The 18,437-nt window shown below is 36.5% G+C and overlaps 2 protein-coding genes across 3 annotated transcripts in view; one reads left to right on the forward strand and one right to left on the reverse strand.

Moving 5' to 3' along the window:
* The first annotated feature begins 2,623 nt into the window (after nt 1–2,623).
* LOC107192868 (inhibin beta A chain-like) lies at nt 2,624–3,875 on the forward strand. The gene has a single exon (XM_015582217.1). It carries the CDS (start codon nt 2,624–2,626, stop codon nt 3,638–3,640), a length of 1,017 nt encoding a protein of 338 aa, XP_015437703.1. The 3' UTR covers nt 3,641–3,875.
* A 942-nt stretch (nt 3,876–4,817) lies between these two features.
* LOC107192866 (microsomal triglyceride transfer protein large subunit) overlaps nt 4,818–18,437 on the reverse strand; it is a 29,518-nt gene continuing 15,898 nt past the window's right edge. For both annotated transcript variants that reach the window (XM_015582214.1, XM_015582213.1), the window contains exons 4-6: nt 15,986–16,179; nt 9,546–10,199; nt 4,818–6,849 (exon numbers count right to left, since the gene is read on the reverse strand). In XM_015582214.1, coding sequence (XP_015437700.1) covers nt 5,104–6,849; nt 9,546–10,199; nt 15,986–16,179 — 2,594 coding nt within the window. In that variant the 3' untranslated portion in view covers nt 4,818–5,103. The remainder of the gene's footprint in view (nt 6,850–9,545; nt 10,200–15,985; nt 16,180–18,437) is intronic.

Genomic DNA, 18,437 nt, shown 5'->3' on the forward strand with positions numbered 1-18,437 from the left:
TATCTCCCTACAATAAATATACGTACCAAAAAATAATTACAAATTATCTACTCCATTCTCACCACATCTAACGTTGCCAAATGGTTAACTTCGCAAACCGAACACACTTTTCCTTCCTCAAACCTCACTTCTACCAAAACGATCACATCAAACAAAATCATCACGAGGTTGAAAAGAAATCAGAAAAAAAAATATAATTGTTCTTGTGAAAACGCTGCGCTGTAACGCACGTGCATGGAGGTTGCCTGTGTATCTTTTATACGATCACATAAAAAATATCGGCACAAAATCAAGAAGAAACCAAAAGAAAAAGGTGATTTTTCTCTTGAAAATGCTACGATGTAACGCACGTGTAGGGGAACTGTCTATGTGAAAATCATGCGTCAGAATATTCGATCACATCACACAAAAGTCAGCACAAAATCAAGAAAAAACCAAAAGAAAAAGGTAACTTTTCACCCGAAAATGACACTGCAGCATAATCCACGTGTGTTGGGACCTGCCTGTACGAATCATGCGTCAGGCAGTTCGATCACATAAAAAAAACCAGCACAAAATTAAGAAAAAACCAAAAGAAAAAGGTAACTTTCCACCCGAAAATGACACTGCAGCATAATGCACGTGTGTTGGGACCTGCCTGTACGAATCATGCGTCAGACAGTTCGATCACATAAAAAAAAACCAGCACAAAATTAAGAAAAAATCGAATGAAAATGGTAACTTTCCACCCGAAAATGACACTGCAGCATAATGCACGTGTGTTGGGGTCTGCCTGTACGAATCATGCGTCAGGCAGTTCATAAACCGCGGCGCCTTCTATCGAATTAAACAGCACGTGAAACCTAACACGTTCGTACGTCGCCGTCGTTACTTACTTGGTTAAACTAATTAGCTGGGCTATCGCGCGATCCTCCTGGCAGACTGACTGATAGGATTCGCCGCTTCGAGGGAAATGAAAGAAAAATCCCCTACGGACCGAACCACCGTGCCAGGCGAGTTGAACTGGGGGTCAGAGCCACGGCGTGACACCGGCAACACCACGCGCTGCGGCTTTTCACTGGCGTCGTGACGTCACTTTCCGAATCGATGCCGGCCACTGCAACGACCCTTACTAGTCAACCCCGTGCTTTCCCTTGGCCGAAGACACGCAGGCGTGATCCGTAAGGGGGGAAACAGTGAAAGTGCCCGTCGGCTTTTTGCGTACTAACCACGCGGCGATAATATCTGCCACCTTGATTCATCGATCAATCACGATTGGTCTAGGATAGGTCTTCACTGGATGATCGTACATTGTTCATTAGGGTGGTGCTTATTTACTTAAAAAGATTAGTTGGTAAGTGTGCAGGCATTCAAAGAATACGAATACTTGATAGTATTCGAATATTCAAATATTCGAATACCATGTACTATTCAAAGGCTTTTCTAAATTGTAGCTATAAATATCTTGGAAACTGAACCCAATCGGTGCTAACATGTACAGGAAAAAGTTGTCCAAAATGGGGAGTTCTATAGCATACGCAGATGTCATTGAAATCGATGTTGAGTGTCTTATTTCGAATAATTTTCCATGCTTTTTTAAAAAAAAATAACAAATTTACATTACTTTTTCGACCTCCCCTGCTTGATTTTTCGTTTTAGTAATAGAATGAAGCTATTTAACAAGAGATGCCGTGAAATAGCTAAATTTGAGAGAACCTGTAAAATTGCACAATTAACCACTTTTCTTTTGTATTTTTCCATGGGGTACTCTGTCAATGTGTTCACCCGCAGAGTAAGTAATATGGTATTCTTACAATTCCTTTTTCAGTTAATTATTAGGGGTTGCTACCAGCCACTGAATTTTGTGATATTCAAGAAAAAGAGTGCTACTTTCTTTCCTACATATTATGATTTTTTAATACATTTATTTAGCATTGGAATATTATTACAAAAGAAATTGGTAAACCAACAACTTTTAATGTTATTAGGCTAATAAAATTGGTTTCTTAGTGTAAGGATATTTCTGTAGGAATTGCTTGTGTAGTAGCAACAAATATTGTTATAAATACTCTTTATAATGTTCATAAATATATTTAAAAATGTACAAATAAATGTTTATGAAGTTCCTTCAGATACTTAAAAATTATTACTTGAAATCTGTCCAAAAACATGTCTTCAAAATACTTACTCTGACTCAAAATATTAGAGCAAATTAAATACTATTTATCTAAAAGAACGTATCCATTTGTTTATCCTTCCAATGTCTGTTAAAAACTCACAGTTGAAGCTCATTGATTAATGATGACAGAATGTTCCTCCAATTCAGTAACGCCCTGTACACACCAAACATACCCACTGGCGCATACACGCTAAAGAACTAACAAAAATTGGGCCGTGGCAAGAATGGGGTACCTGTAACTCGAGTGGTGGTCTGCGGACGATAAGGACATTCCAGGGGCAACATCGACCCGTTGCTCTCGATTGGCGGCTATTTAAATGCAGTCCTTCAGCCTCGGCCTCTCAGCCAAGGATTCGTTTGCAGTTCGACGCGGAATCCGATCGACACCGGGTCGAAATCATGCGATGTTTCATACCCTCGAAGTAGAGTCACAAATCCGACCCTACACTGTGTGATCCGCGCGTCATGAGTTCTTCTCAGTACATTCTGCTACTCGTCCTCGGGACCTGCTGCATCTACGGCTTGTGGAGGACCAGCTCGCTATCCTGGCAGAGATCTACTGTACACGCGAAGGCGTCGATACAGTTCGATCTGTCGATCCCAGCCTCGTCTGCTTCGGTGCTGCATAGATCCTTCAACAGAACGAGCAGAAAACTAGGCGACAGGATCCACAGAAGGTATCGTGGTGCGATGTCCAAATACATGCTCGAGCTGTATCATCGAAGATCAGATGTGGACATAGTCCGTGCCCTTCAACCGATCCAAGTGACTGGGCCAACGAACGACGGAGCGAGGATCCTGGTGTTCTCGATGCCTCCGGTTGATCCAGAAGAGACGTTAGAAGTCGCCGAGCTGCTAGGTGTCGCTGGTGCGATCCTCCGAGTGCGTCTAGACCAGGTGAACCTGCTGAAGAGCTGTACGTCCAGGCGGGATGACAGTTGGAGGGCGTTCAATGTCACTTCCGTCGTGACTGCCAGGGATAGTAGTCTGGTCAGACTTCGTGTTTACGGTAGAGTGGGCTATCAACCTTGCGGGGATGGCCCGATTTTGCTACTGAGTTACAGTAAGACCAAGAAGAAGAGGCCCAGGCGGTCCGTTCAAGAGGAAGACCAGGTCGAAGAAGATGGTGCCCGCAGAAGACGCAGGAATTCATGCAGACGTCGCTCTTTGTACGTAGACTTCGCACTGATTGCGTACGACCAATGGGTCGTTGCACCACCCGGCTATGAAGCGTATCAATGCGCTGGAAAGTGTTTCTATCCATTCGGGGACCATCTGAGTCCCACGAAGCACGCGATTGTGCAGACTTTGGTGCACGGTGCCCTTCAGGGCAACGAGGGCCTTAACAAACTTGTCGGGAGGGCCTGTTGCGTGCCGACTAGGCTGGCGCCTACTAGTCTACTGTATCTTGACGCTAGTGGGACGTTGACTTATCAATATGGTTACGAGGATATGGTTGTCGCGGAGTGTGGTTGTCGGTGAAGATATAGAATTGAGTACGAGTTTGAGAATAGTGATTAAGTTGGGTGACTAATTGAGTGTGTCTATTTGGTGAATTAAATGCATCGATTACTTTTTATTGTGTCTCTTTTGAAGCGGGACTAGCCTGAGAATGAAAGTTCTTGAGATTTGTGCTTGGAATTCGATAGGATGATCACGTCAGAGGGATATGAGGATTCTTATATGTGTCTTTCTCAGGATTGTATTTTTTTTTTAAATCGACGTCTAACATTCGAGTGATGTTTTATGTATACATATAATTGTAGGTCTTTGTCGTCTTTAGAGGAAGTAAGTTTAGTCAATGAATAGTAAAAACATGTTTGGGAGAAAAGAATGATGTAACTAGTTTCATATGTTACGCAATATATTTTTAATTTATTTTGCGATTTTTCATGTTGATACGTTGTTTTATAAAGAGGTGAATAAGTTAAAATTCGTTCTTCCACTTCCGAGCAGTTATAGACATGATATGTCAGATATGTTAATATATATCACATTTTACATTAATGTCTGAATAAAAATATTTCATGTACAATGTCGTGCTGTTTTAAGTTTTGTACATTAAAAATATTTTATTGGAATAAGTGGTGCGGTATGTTCAGCCCTCTATGATCAGTTGGTATGTGAATTGCTTAATTTTAATTTATAAATATCTTGAGCGTTGATATCTGTTTTACCTGTATACATATATTTTTTAATATGATATATAAACTAGTCTATACACCATAATTACTTCAAATATTATTTTAAGCTATTTTTCCAATAAATAAATTTCTCAAATCCTTTTAAACATTTTGAACGTCCTTTACTACAAGTTATATTGGAAAAACATTGTTTATATACTAGATACTTAAGTTCAATAGGATATCACATCGTATTACATTTTCTGTCCAATTGCGAATTTCTAATAAAAATTTATAACAAAGATATGAGAATGTTTAGAATATGTTATTTCTTAAGTATACTATGTATGTAAAGTGTTTGTTATAAAAAATAATAGTTTAAATCAACATTCTTACTGATCACAGTACATGGGTCACCCTGTACAATATTTCACTCGACCTGACGCAAATACTTTCAATATTGTATAATCTTCGAAGTATCAAAAATACACATGTTGGTAACAAAGAGTCATCATAAAAAAATGCATAAAAACTGGTATACGCGTAAATGCAGTCAGATTAAGAAAAACAGATACTGCTAGCTGGAAAGACTGAGTGACTTTTATCAATGAAACAGTGACTGGTCCGCGAATCGCGTCGCACGGAAGGATGCGCGCACAGTATAAAAATACATTACACCTATGTATACAACGGGCGTCCATCAGATCGCACGTGATGCCACTTTCAACACGCCACACGTTACGAAGGACAACAAATAATATATTCGATAAAACTGTCTTCATAAACTTTATCAAGTTCCGCAAAAACGATCAGTCTTCAAAATCAACTAAACACCTTCGAGCACATCTCGTTGTTCTTCCTGTTCAACAGATACGACCTGCCCGGATTATGAAACCTCATTCTCCTGGTCTTCCTCAGCTTGTGCCTGCTGCCAGCTATTCTCTCGATCTTGTAAACCTGATATCTGACGGTGTTCTCTGGTTGGCTGAGCCTCACGCACAAAGACAATGGTCCGGAGAATTCTACATCAGTGGCCAGCTCCAGTTTCGGCTCCGTCGTCATTGAGAACTCGGCGATACTCTGCACGAAGTCCGAGCGCACTTTGGTACCACCTTGTATCACTACGCCAGATTTCAGATCCACCGAGGATTTAGCGTTTCTGGACCAAAGACTGAGCTGAATTTGTCCAGCGAGGTCGAAGCTCACTGCACCCTGAACGTCGATCTCTGCTACCATGCCAGAGGCCAACGGGATGTATTCGCTGAAGCTGTAAACGGAAGACAGAGCCTGGAAGGCTGGAGTTCGTTCGGAGGCAGTACCAGACCACACGTGACTCATCAACTCTCCTTGCCCAGAAAAGAAAGTAAATGGTCTGATGCCTACGCCTAGAAAATCCACCTCCATCCCAGCGGTGGGTAGATCGTCCTCCTGAGAGTCTTCCTCTTGGCTTGTAGTTGAAACGAAGCTTCCCAGCGCAGCGGTAAAGAGTCCTAGAGAGAACAAAGCCTCTTTATGCTCATCCACTTCCAACACTACATCGACGATTCCTCGTTTTAGTAATCCCGCGTTGATTTCCTGGACAGTCACCAAAGATCCATTGCTGTCCGGTGACTTCAAGAAGCTCCTTGAGAACGCTGTACTCAGGCCACGTTGCGAGTACACGTTATAGTTGACCACGTTCCTTCCACGTTCTTTCAGAATCGCGTCCAGGTCAGCTGCCAGTTGAGGGTTCTTTCCGGATAGCTGCTCGAAACGTTCGCTCAAGTACTTTCGGACTTCATACGCCGGATCGGAGCCTGCCAAGTATTTCACCAGATCTGAAATGTCCTCCTTGGAAGGATTACTCTGGAGAATTATATCTAACGCGAGGGTTCTAGCGGTACTGTCTCTCTTAGGCCCGTTAAGTTGGTAGAAGACTCTCTTTGCTACTGTCTTCACCTCATCTGTCACAAAATCCTTGGGCAAAGCAGAAAGCGCCTTCCAGGCGGCCACATTTATAGCTCGATTTTCACTGATCGCGAATTTTAATAAAGTCGGAATCGAAGCTTTGCTTCTTAGGTTTCTGAGAGCTCTTAAGAACTTCAGCTTGCACTCCTCCCCGGTGCAACTGTCTAGACCGATCTCCAAGCTGACTCTAGCTTTTTCAACGACGACAGGTGATTCCAGGTGACGAGCCATTGTTGCCGCGGTTAGAGCCAATGTTTCAGACACTTTGTCGTTCTGTATCGTTTCCTCGGATCGTTTCAGTATGTCCTTAGCGACGTCTGCGTTCGGTGTTGGCGACAGCGACAGTGCCCACAGGTACCGTTCGGTGTCGTCGCCAACGTCGTCCTGTTTCAAGGCTTTCATCGCTGCCTGATGACCCGCCACCGTGCACGTAGATCCAATAATGTCTAATAGCTGCGTTTTTAACTGACGGTATCGTGGACTCTTCAGTATCTTGAGGAGCTCCTCCGATGAGGCGGACTTGACTTGAGGTACCAACTTCAGGAACGCCGAAGCGGATTTTGCAGTGCCCAATGCGGTGTTCTCGAGGGCGCTACGGTATTCTTCGATCGTTTGTTCAAGCTGAAATTAGACAGTTTCGGGAATTATGTAATTGGTAGTCCAGATAGGCATCAGATTTAAACACATATAGGGAAAAGTTAGGCAATACGCCTTGGTTGATAAAACGCCTTACTATTGCTTTATTGATAATTAAAATTTTTGTTTGTTTTTTAAGGCAACGTAAGACTTAATGTTTTTAAGAAACTTTAAGAAGTAGGTTCGACTGTGTCGTGTACAACGGTGTGTCCTTACGTGTATACGTAAAACAATACATAACAAACATAGGCGTTTTTTCAACAACGGCGTGTTACTTAGTTTTACCCGAATTGGCTTATTAAAACAACAATCTTATTAATATAATAAATAATAAGAATAATAAAATTAATTAGTTAACAAAATTAGAATTAATGTTGCTATTCATTTGTTATTGTAGGTTCTATGTCAATTGATATTGCACTTGTATCTAATTGATGCAATTCATGCAAGTATTTATTATCAGATAGTAATGATAGATGATAAAAGAAGAAATCTCCATTTTTAAAGCTAGTTTGGCATAAAATAACGCACCTGAATCTATGTTTCTATGACATATTCTTCTAACTAATGGTTCCCAATAAATACTGATAAAATTCTATTGTTCAAATGTGTCATACGTAGAGTAGTTGTATTAGTTTAAATAGTATAAAATATATAGACGCGAGATAAGTGTAATTTTATATTCTAAGAAGCTTACAGAATGATTGTTTTAGTATATACCTCAGTATTATTAGTGTGAAATATTAACACAAGTTTCATTCTAAATTTAATATTCATGCTATTTTGTACCCCTTTTCTACAGCAATTGAAATTGTGAAGGATCGAAATCTTCATCAGATATTTGTAAATATTAAAAGAGATATTTTCAGATGTAAGGTATATTAGCTGCTAATGAAAAAGAACAGTTTTCAATATACTTAGAACAGAAGTTTGAACCACGAAATGGTGTCAGCTATTTATAAAATTACTTCAAGCATACCAGTCTAGATATTCGTGTGCAATTTATTAATTTGGTAAGACGTTTCGTTGATGGCCTTCTTAGATATTTTAATGTGATATATGTATATCGCATATTGATGTAATGATTGTTACGTAGCCAAAAGCAATAGAATATGAAGCCTACAAAGACCGGGAAGTCTAAAATTATTCTCCTTTGATTTAGTGATTTTGTTTGTCACGCATTTCCTGTCTCCTACTTGTTTGTTTTGCGTGAATAATATATGAATAGAGTAATAGTAGAACGCTCACGTTGAGTGACTGAAAATATACAAACTTTTTCTATTTTTACATATGATTAACACTGAAGATTGGTTTGAAAATTATTTCTTCGATAAAAACTAATTGAACAGAAAGATAATTTAAGGCCATGTAAATTCGAAAACACTAATATTCACTGAAAAATCTTACAAGCCATAGAAATAGTATGACATTAACTAATTATCTTCCAAATTTAGATCGCTCGATGTATTTGTGGTGAAAATATAGTGTACTCATTTTATTAAAAATAAACAGTTAAAATAGTAATAAAATTATAATAATTGAACATTCATGGTTGACTGCTTCTTTTACTGTGTCATAATTCGTTTTTTTTTCTACGTACAATTGTTTCTTTGAATTTGAATAAAAGCTTAATATTTGGGGTAATGTTTGTTCGTGACAATTACTTTGAAGATTTTATGCTGATATAGTATAGACTATTGTTCAAAACAGAACAGATCAGAAAAATAATTGGTCTTTAAGATGCTTTTTTCAAAGAAAAAATCTTATTCTAAATACAGTGAATTCCTCGTTAGAAAATAAATTAATTTCTATTTACTTTCAATGTTAGAGAAATCAGTCCGTGAAAATATGAATTCGTATAAACATCTGCAGTGTGTTTATAATATTCCAAAATAATAAAGAATAATAAACTGTTAGAAATGGTGTATAAAGAGCCATATTAAGGAAGATGACAGTAATCCAATTTTCAGTAGTTGCTATGGTAAAACATAATTAATGCAAACGAAAAAGTATGTACTAATAAGAAATTATAAATGTTTAATAACTGACTAATGGGGTTTAAATAGATATATTGAAGAACTATTCTGTCAAACTTTCACAGTTGAGAAACTTATTTAAAGGCTACTCAAGTTTGAAAATAAGAAGACGTATTGAAGAACTATCCTGTGATACTTTCACTGTTCAGAATTTTATCTAAGGAAGGCTACTCAAGTTTCGGACGAACCTATTCTTTCCACATAACAAATTACTAGTTAAATACTTTCGCTACTCTGACAAACTGACAAGTGACAAATTTTCTGTTTCTGTTCTCTTGAATCCCTTATCCAAAATTCGGCTGCAGCGGGTAGGCTAGCGCCCACTGGAGGGTATGGCCATAGACATGTACAGGGTGTAACAAAAGTGTCATAGGTCCCTGAAATGGGTCACTTGTGAGGTGATTTAGAACAAGTTTTTCCTTATTAGCAAATTATTTCAGGCACTCAAACAAATGTTAAATTGGCATAAATGTCAGTAATTCCCAATACTAAGTGGTAGGAGTATAGTAGGAGGCCTTCCCCTACGTTACTTTTGTCCCCAGCGGAAGCCGAGTTTGCACGTCAGTGTACACACAGACCATACCCCCTACGAATAAGTAGAATAAGTAAGAGCTCTAGTCGACTGGGAAATTGTGCAACACAAACCGTTGGACATCCACCGTCAGGACACGTGGTGGGCTCCAATTGAAGCTCGATGCTCCTCTCTCTGAACGCCGGCCCTATAAAAGTGATAGCTTCTTCCACGCTATCACCTGTCACAGTTTTCGTTTCCAAGACACCTGGGACCAGTTCAAGTGTTCTTGCAGACGTAACAATGGTACCGATTTCTGGGCTCGCCGCTAGCATCATTTTGTGCTTTTCCTCGGCGTGAACCATGCTTGGAAGAAGGGAATTGGTGAGTTCGTACGTGGAAGCATGTTCACTGACGACATTCACACGGAAAAGTGGATTTGGATGGCGTTTCCTGGCTGGCAAAGTGGTCTTCTCGCAGGATTTCTTGGTTTTCGTTATTGTCTCCGGGCCCAAGGATTGGTAGGTGACGTTGCAGAGACCGGACGCGTCTTTTTCTTGGATCTCGCCGTCGAATACTCTATATTGGAAGAGACTAGCCAGGCCACGTTTCAAATTGGCCGACGACACGGTCTCCGATTCGTCCATGTAGATCGCTAGTATCTCGCCGTTTCGCCAGAGCAGTAGCAACGGTTTCTCGCCGACAATGTCCACCCTGGACGAATGCTCGACGAAACCTTCCGGCTCTGGGGCTCTGCGAGATTTGATCCATAGCTGTGGTGACTGAATCTGTTAAAAAAAATATATTACGGATGTTATTACAACTTAAATTCGTACAGGGTATTCCTGAAACATAGAGTCGATCTTTATGAGTACATTCTACTCATCACGATAATAAAAAAGCAGATTTAGAGTACTGGACAAATGTTATCGGGAAAACACTTTTTGCTATAGCATCTGAATTAGAGATATTTGTTTTAAATAATCAAGGACTGTCTTGCATAATTGTTTTTTAGGTTGACCACGCTTCGATATATATTCCAAGTGACCTCGTTTAACAATTTATTTTTCTTTTTTATTGGATATGCCAGATATTTCGGGATGTCCACATGTCTAGAAACAATGGATATTGGCACTATACAGGGTGGTCCATCTACAGGTAGCCACCTGAATATCTCCTTCAGGTCAGTTTTATTTCTTATAAAAAATGTGTTCTATGCAATTTGAATGGTGTCAAAGGACGAATACGTTGCAAAGAATTCAAGGTCACTTCAAGGTCATGTCATTAACATCCCTGAATGCGTTTTAATGTCGGCTACAGTGCATAAAGGAATGTATTGTAGAATACTCATATGCAAAAAAAACATCGGGAACCATGAAAACTCCAAAAAATGATATCGGCACAAAAATATTCTTTGCATCGTATTCGTCCTTTGACACTATTAAAATTGCATACAACATATTTTTTATATAATCGCAACTGAAGAAAATATTTAGGTGGCTACCTGTAGGTGGACCATCCTGTATTTGAGGAGTTTATGATTTTTTGTTTCAAAACTTTTGGCATACTTGTGCCTCGTACCATCCTCGAATGGCGAAATAAAGATATTTGGAGATTATGATTATACATATATGTAGATCACAATTTATACTTGTGACTGGAACGTCCGAATAGTTTTGTCTACCTGAATATATGTAGATGAAATTTATATTTTTTGATGTGTAGTTATTTCTGTGTAACTTTTATGAAAGCTAGCGTAGAAATAATGGTAAACTCTCCGCAGAGCAGAACTTTTGTACTATCACCATAACAGTAAACAAATAGGAAAACGTCTGTATCCGTATTCATTTGTCCGAGACTGCAGATCTACAAATGTTTTACTTCCGAGATAGGGCAGTTCAAAGTTTCTTACGAAAAGATATGTTTGAATAAAGTATCACAGCATAAACGTGATTACGAGCAGTTATCTTAACACATTACGTATCAAGAACTATTTAATGGCTTTCTTAGTTTTCAATGTTCAACAGCCAAAGCCTTATTATTAAACGTTGAATTACAAACGAAAATTTTAGTCTTGAAACAGAGCAACAACCCTAATAACTGAACTGCGAAAGTGTATGCAAATTCATAATTTCGTACATTAATTTCTAAAAACTAAAATGGGATTAAATTTTGAATTCTGTACTGGAAGCTTTAGTAAAAAAAACGTTAAATATTATTAAAATCTTTGTTTTATTGCATTGTTTGAGTTAAGGGATGCTGTAAATGAATAAACTTCCGTGGTATATTAATAAAAAATGTAACAATTTCTTCTTTAACTTTGAATTGAAACTAATTTAACGAATCTTTGATCAAAGAGCTTATTAGTAGGCTCCGAAACCATATCGTAGAAGGTAGTAAATCTATTCGAAATAATGAGGAGTCTCTCAAGCGTATTTGACAACAAACCGTGAAGTACTCCAACAGACGAACTAATGAAAACACTTTCTTCAATGAGAAACTTTAAAACGCTATATCTTGGAAAGCTAATCACTTGCAGACGTATGTTTACATAATGCTGTTTGGTCACTGTGATCGGTAGAACATAAAATTTGGACCCGTATTTTAGGAACACCCATATAAGTGCATTAATGCATCAGTTACTTAATAATTTTTGTAGTAATCGTTGTTGATGGTAGAAAGAAATTTTTGTGAAATGTATATAATTCATTCAGCCCATAGATGTCAACAAAAGATGCGAAACTATGTTGGTCGTGATGGTCTGCAAGCAAATCTATTAAGTAGGGACGTTTTCTAGGGAAAACAACAATTGTCTCGTCACAGTTATTGACACTCTTACATAGACTTTGAATAACGTGACTATTCTTCCTGAAGTTAGTATAGAGTTTTCGATGTTAAACAATGCATAACATTTCAAGGTAGTAAGCAAGCATGTTAAATAAGATTAGTATGTTAATCATTATACATATAACTAACAATTAGAATTTTAGGTGATCATAAAAGAAAAGAATAAAATAAAAATTACTGAATTTCTATAATATGTACCTATATAAACTATTACTCAATTAGTAAATTCAACCGAATTTTAATTATTGAGACTCATTTATTTTACTATTATATTTTAAGAGAATATTCTGTCTAGTCTCTTTTATTAATGATGAATTTGTGTAAAAATATTAATATTATAATTAATATTTAATTATTCATAATTGAAATATTCATATACGGACTCTGAAGCATTAGTAACCTTCCTCTTATTCAATTAGTTATTTTTTATAAAACGATTTAAATAATTTATTCTCGGAAAGTTATTCAAATTCAAAGAATTCGTTAAAAGGTTTTTATCTTATTTATTTATTCAGAAGAGTTTGAAACTATTTATAACTCATTCCTAATAGATGAAGTGTAATTTTAATAAGAATAAATATATACCTAATTGAACATTTTAATTTTGTTCTAATCGAACTAATGATTTGCAGCTGATTTTCAAATAAGTGAATATATTAAATTATTGAATTAACATGACCCACTATTAAAGAGGAGCAAGATCTTTTATATTACCTACTTTGTAATTATTTGTTCTTTCAAATTCATGTACTTTGCCCCCAAGTTATTAATTTAAAAATAATGGCGCAGTAAATTTACTATCAGGTGGATATATTGATATACTTTTGCAATTTACGATAATGAAATCGAGTAGCCTGCATTCTATACATATGTATATTACGTCATAAATACAATTTTATTGTGTATACGAAACGAATTATAAGTTACTTAACTGACTATCGATATTTTCTGCGATCAGTTTAAATTGTAAAATTCTTACAAATACTTTAAGTAAGTATACGTTCAATTAATCTACTAATTTTTAGCAACTAAATGTCAAGTTTGTTAGATTTATTAAATTAGAACTAATTATAGTTTAAAATTGAAAGAACAATTACTTAAAAATTTTAAAATACTGTTCAGAGTTAAAATATTTAATTCAATTTGAGCTACGTATTCGTTTTAATATCTGCCAAAATACGTTTGAGTTGACTTCTTAAAGGTTATCAGGTTTATACCGAGAACGCATACACTCTCAATACTTATCACTTCTTCTTCGATAAGTAGACTGCTTACATGAACACAGTTATGCATTCAACCGAAATATTATCTTTAAGTTAATATGTAATATATTCACGTTATGAGAATGATTTCATGAATGCAACATAGAATTCTTAATGCACGAAATCTTGTCCTTGGGATCGTAGAGACAAGAGAATCTTAATGAGCCGTCAATGCAATTAATGTTTCCTGTCCATCACGAAACTGAAGCAGTTTAAAGAACTAACTGTTCATAAAAAGTGAATAGAGAAAAAGAGAAATTCGATGATACTAGCTGTTATACTGCATTGTGTTGCAACATATTTAAAATACTGCAACATTTAGTGTGATTTTGACGAACCTATCACTGAATATTGAATCAATACTCAACCTGATATTTGAACCTATTCACTTTAAATCGCACTTTATTAAGTAAGATATTATAAGAATTAATATGTATCTTAATTTGTTTCAAATAATATTGTAATAGAAGGATTTGAGTTGGATTTATTTTTTTAAATACGTTTGAAACTGTAATACACATGTAATGATTTAGTGATTGTATCAGTACAATACCTTTAAAAAAATCATAGTTTATATATACATGTTATGTACAAAATTATAGTAGAATCTTGATTATTTATACAATAGTGTGTAAGTACTTTTACATGGATTATATAGTATAAAGTACATTTATCAGAGATAGAAGAATAAAGTAAGAAAGATGTATGAGAAAGAAAATTACAGAGTGATAAGAGAACATTCTGAGTCACTCCCATGCATTATTCTCATGGAATTTATTTTTAGATTGTATGAAACGCAAAACAACATTTCCCCTAAAACTTCTGTACTAAGAAAAATACACAGCAGGAAAACAGAACTGAGAGAAATAAATTTTTATTAATACTGTATAACGAATACTCATTTTTGCAGTAAAACAACATACGTCGTTTATCGTGTAACTTGATCCGTTCATATAATTAAAGTTCTATTCTATTTATCACATTCTATATGTACCCCTCTTGTCCCTGTACCGCCTCACTAATCATCTCATCAGCTCTGCACAGTGCACACTGGAATAAAACTTTTAGTTACGGATTCCCTATCCTGCAAATTGCTCTAATGAAAATCCTACCGATCCTCCGATCCATCGATCCCAACGGCCAGACTTCGCAAAAACTCTTTCCACGCCAATACACTCTGCCCATGACAGCTATCGCAACAATAGGAAGCCTCCTAACAAAAACGACCCTCGTCAATTTTCGTTTTCTTCTCCAGATGAGTAAAATATACTCTGGCATATTTTTAAGAATCTTAAACATCGATTAATTGTCATTTCAAAATACATCAGTACATTAAGTCGTCTTGAGTCTCGTGTCTGACGACAAGAATCTGTTGTCATTACAAAAACCGAAACATTTGATAAGGGTCGTATTTGTTATGAGTAGACTGCAGGAGGTTATGCAAAGGAGAATGGTCATTTTCGGCCCAAATTTTTGTTTAGCGTTCGCGAACGACTCCTGTGACATTTGATAGATCATTTACTAAATAAAAAAGTTTATTGCGACGAACCTGGAAATCTTTGGGATTTCGAGATATTGACATTTCTATTATCCCTGAATGTATATTTTTGTAACTTTTTAATGCTTCAACTTATTGATCGTAAACTTCTTTTTAATATTATTACCTTGACATAGTCTTTTTTGGGTGAGAATGATTTTTAACTCTCCACGCCATGTAGTGGGGGTACATTCTAAAGAACTATTAGAAAGCAATGTTTTGCATATTTATGTAGCGTTCATATAAACTGACGTGGTTCTACTTTACAATTCAAAATGCCAATTTCTTACAATTAAACTGGAATGGAATTTCAAATTCTGTACTAGAGGCTTTACTACATTAATAATACCACATAGGTAAATAGTATTAAACTTCCAAATTAACCCTTGTGTGGACAACCAAAATATTCCCGGTTATTAAACAAACGGAATACTCCTATTCTGACAGATTACATAAACATAGATACTTTTCCTTTCATACTTTCCCGAAACTCTGAGTTTCCCCTTCCTATAATATACCAAGTGCTGTTTTAGACAAGAACATAAAAAAATTGTAAAAGGAAATTTAGAAATGGGTACCTGGGTACCCGGTTGCCTACACAAGGGTTAAAAGATGCTACAAATGCATAAACATGCACAATCTAGTTATGAGTAGCACAATTACTCCCATCTACCGCAAAAGAAAAAAAAACCGAAATATTAGGTTGGTGCAAAAGTTCGCCCCGTCGTTGGATCTGTTCCTCAGAAGTTCTATGTATGAGCGCGGGATTATGCAGCTACCGGAGAGTTGGAGAAAGGTCATCGAACAGAACGGCATGTATTATATCGATTAAATGTAATTTTTAGTAAATAAAATTTACCTAAAAATTACAATTAATACTATTAAAACCTAATATCTTCGTGTATAAGGAAAGGGTCTGGGTAAATACCTCGATTTTCAGCAAAACGACGTCGGGATTGTTGGGATACTGCCAAACGGCGGTCACGTCCAGCTCACTGGTCAGTCTCAAGCCAACGTCCCCGCTGGATCTCGACGGGGCAGCCTCGCTGAAGAGCAAAGTCTTCGTCAGCTTGTACTTCTGCCCGCTCACCGCGTTCCAGCCGCTGGTCAACCTGGCCACAGCTACAAGAATCACCCATAGTCTCCAGTGCATGGCCGTCGGGGGGGTATCGAGCCCGATGGAAAAAAACGGTATATACTATATACAGAACGGTTTAAAGGACCGAAAACGCGTTACACGCGATCGACGGTTGATTTTGGAATGCGACCCGACAAGAGTCCACGCGTCGACTGACAAACATTGTTACGCCGGAATCGAGCTCGTCTAAACCGATGGGACACACAGGATACCGGGGGGCCGCGTGCGCGCGTATATGTGCGTGTGTGCATGGGTGAGAGACTGTGACGAGTGCGTCCGACGATTCAACAGAACCACATGCGGGCTAGGGATCGTGTCCGTGCCGTGATTGCGTGCGATATGCTCGCGTGGGATAGGATGCTCCATCGTGCAATAATTGGGAGTTACGAAATAAAATTTGTTCTTTTTCTGTTTTTGTTTGATTGCCGTGGTTGGAAGAGTGATTGCGAGTTATTAAATAAATATTCTGGTTGAATATTGGCTGTGGGGCAGTGTTCGTTCGCGAAGATAGTAGCATCAGGAAGGTATAAACGGAGAATTTAAATAATCAGTGGTGGGGTTTTAGTTAATATAGTTTTTAATAGTGGGAACGTGGTTTATTACTGATCGTTAGACCGTCGATTTTGTGCATCTATAGCAGAGTTGGCCAAATTTAATTTAATTACAAAATCTAAGTCACAAGTAATTGTAACATTACAATGTATCTGTAAAATACATGTAATTGTGAAAATACAGTGTTTCTGTAAAATTAGAATGTACTTGTAAAATTACAATGTATCTGTAAAATTATAATGTAATTGTAAAATTACAATGTGCCTGCAAAAATACAATGTATCTGTAAAATTACAATGTAATTGTAATTGTAATTGTAATTTAGATTTTGTAATTAGATTACATTTTGCCCAACTCTGATTTGTAGCGCATTAGGCTGTTTAAAGTTCCTTGTAATGAGAAGCTTAATGTTTAATATGACATTTATTTACGACATAAGGTTACGAGTTACGAAATGAATTCTTTCTTTGTACTTTTTTTGTTTTCGTTCGAATGTTGTGTTAGGGATATTGATTGCGAGTTATTAAATCAATATTCTGGTTGAATATTAGTCGTGGGGCAGTGTTCGTTATCGAAAATATTAAAATGAGGAAGGTATAAATGAAGAATTTAATTAATCAATGGTGGTTTTTTAGTCCAAGTATCGAGTTATCGATGCATCTTGTTTTGATGGGATATAAATATCTTTTTAATACTGGTTTCGTTGTTTATACTGATCGTTAGACCGTCGATTTTATGCATTTATAGCGCATTCGATTGTTTAAAGTTCGGTACAATGAAATGTTTAATAATTCTTAATGTGATTTTTATTTTGTTTACGACATAAGCTTATGAGTTACGAAATAAATGTTTTGTTTGTTTGAATACTGGTCGTGGAGTAGCAGTGGTTCATGAATGCATTAATGTGAGGAAGGTACTGAGAATTTATATAATCTGTAGTGGTTTTTAGTTTAAATACTGTATGTATTGTTTTGATGGAATATATATTTTTAATAGTGGTTTCGTAGTTTGTTGTTACAGATTAGTATAGCCGTAGATTTATGCATTTATGGGATATTTAGTTTTGTAAATTTCGGTTTGATGGAAAGTTTAATAATATTTAATGTGGCTTTTATTTTATTTAGAATCTAAAAGAATTCCTAATAGAGTATATAAATTTCTGTTCCATTACAGTCCCTGTAAATTATTTCATAAATATCTATACATGTTTGCATGAACGTCCACTGTTTAGTGATCTTACTGTGGCTTTTTAAGTCTTGTTCTTGTTAAAGGAGCTGGGATGTTTAAAATGCTATTATTGCTGGAATTGCTACATGATTTTTTAAATATCGTTAAGTGGATTTAATTATTCTTTTTTCTTGTAAAGATACATTACGTGTTTCAGTCTGTGACTCTTAAATTTATTACCTTTCCTCTATCTCAAGTAGACTCTACTAATTACTTGAAATGTATTAAAGAATAAGAATTTAAAGTAAGTGATGGGTACAAATTTTAATGGTTTACAAATTTTCATACAAACACACAGTAAATATTCTTTTCTCTTCGAAAAATGTAACCTAATATAAAATATTCTTCCTACTTTTTTCTATTACGTCTGGGAAATTCTGTTTCCATTTGTTTAATTACACACCGAATAAAATAATTTTTCAAATTCTCTAAATAGTAAAAACAAAATATTTTACATATTACA

This window comes from Dufourea novaeangliae, unplaced genomic scaffold (genome assembly GCF_001272555.1).
Source record: "Dufourea novaeangliae isolate 0120121106 unplaced genomic scaffold, ASM127255v1 scaffold443, whole genome shotgun sequence".
In the NCBI taxonomy this organism is placed as follows: Eukaryota; Metazoa; Arthropoda; class Insecta; order Hymenoptera; family Halictidae; genus Dufourea; species Dufourea novaeangliae.

What these genes read in the sequence shown, in the direction of transcription:
- LOC107192868 (XM_015582217.1), top strand. Translation starts at nt 2,624, where the DNA reads ATGAGTTCTTCTCAGTACATTCTGCTACTCGTCCTCGGGACCTGCTGC.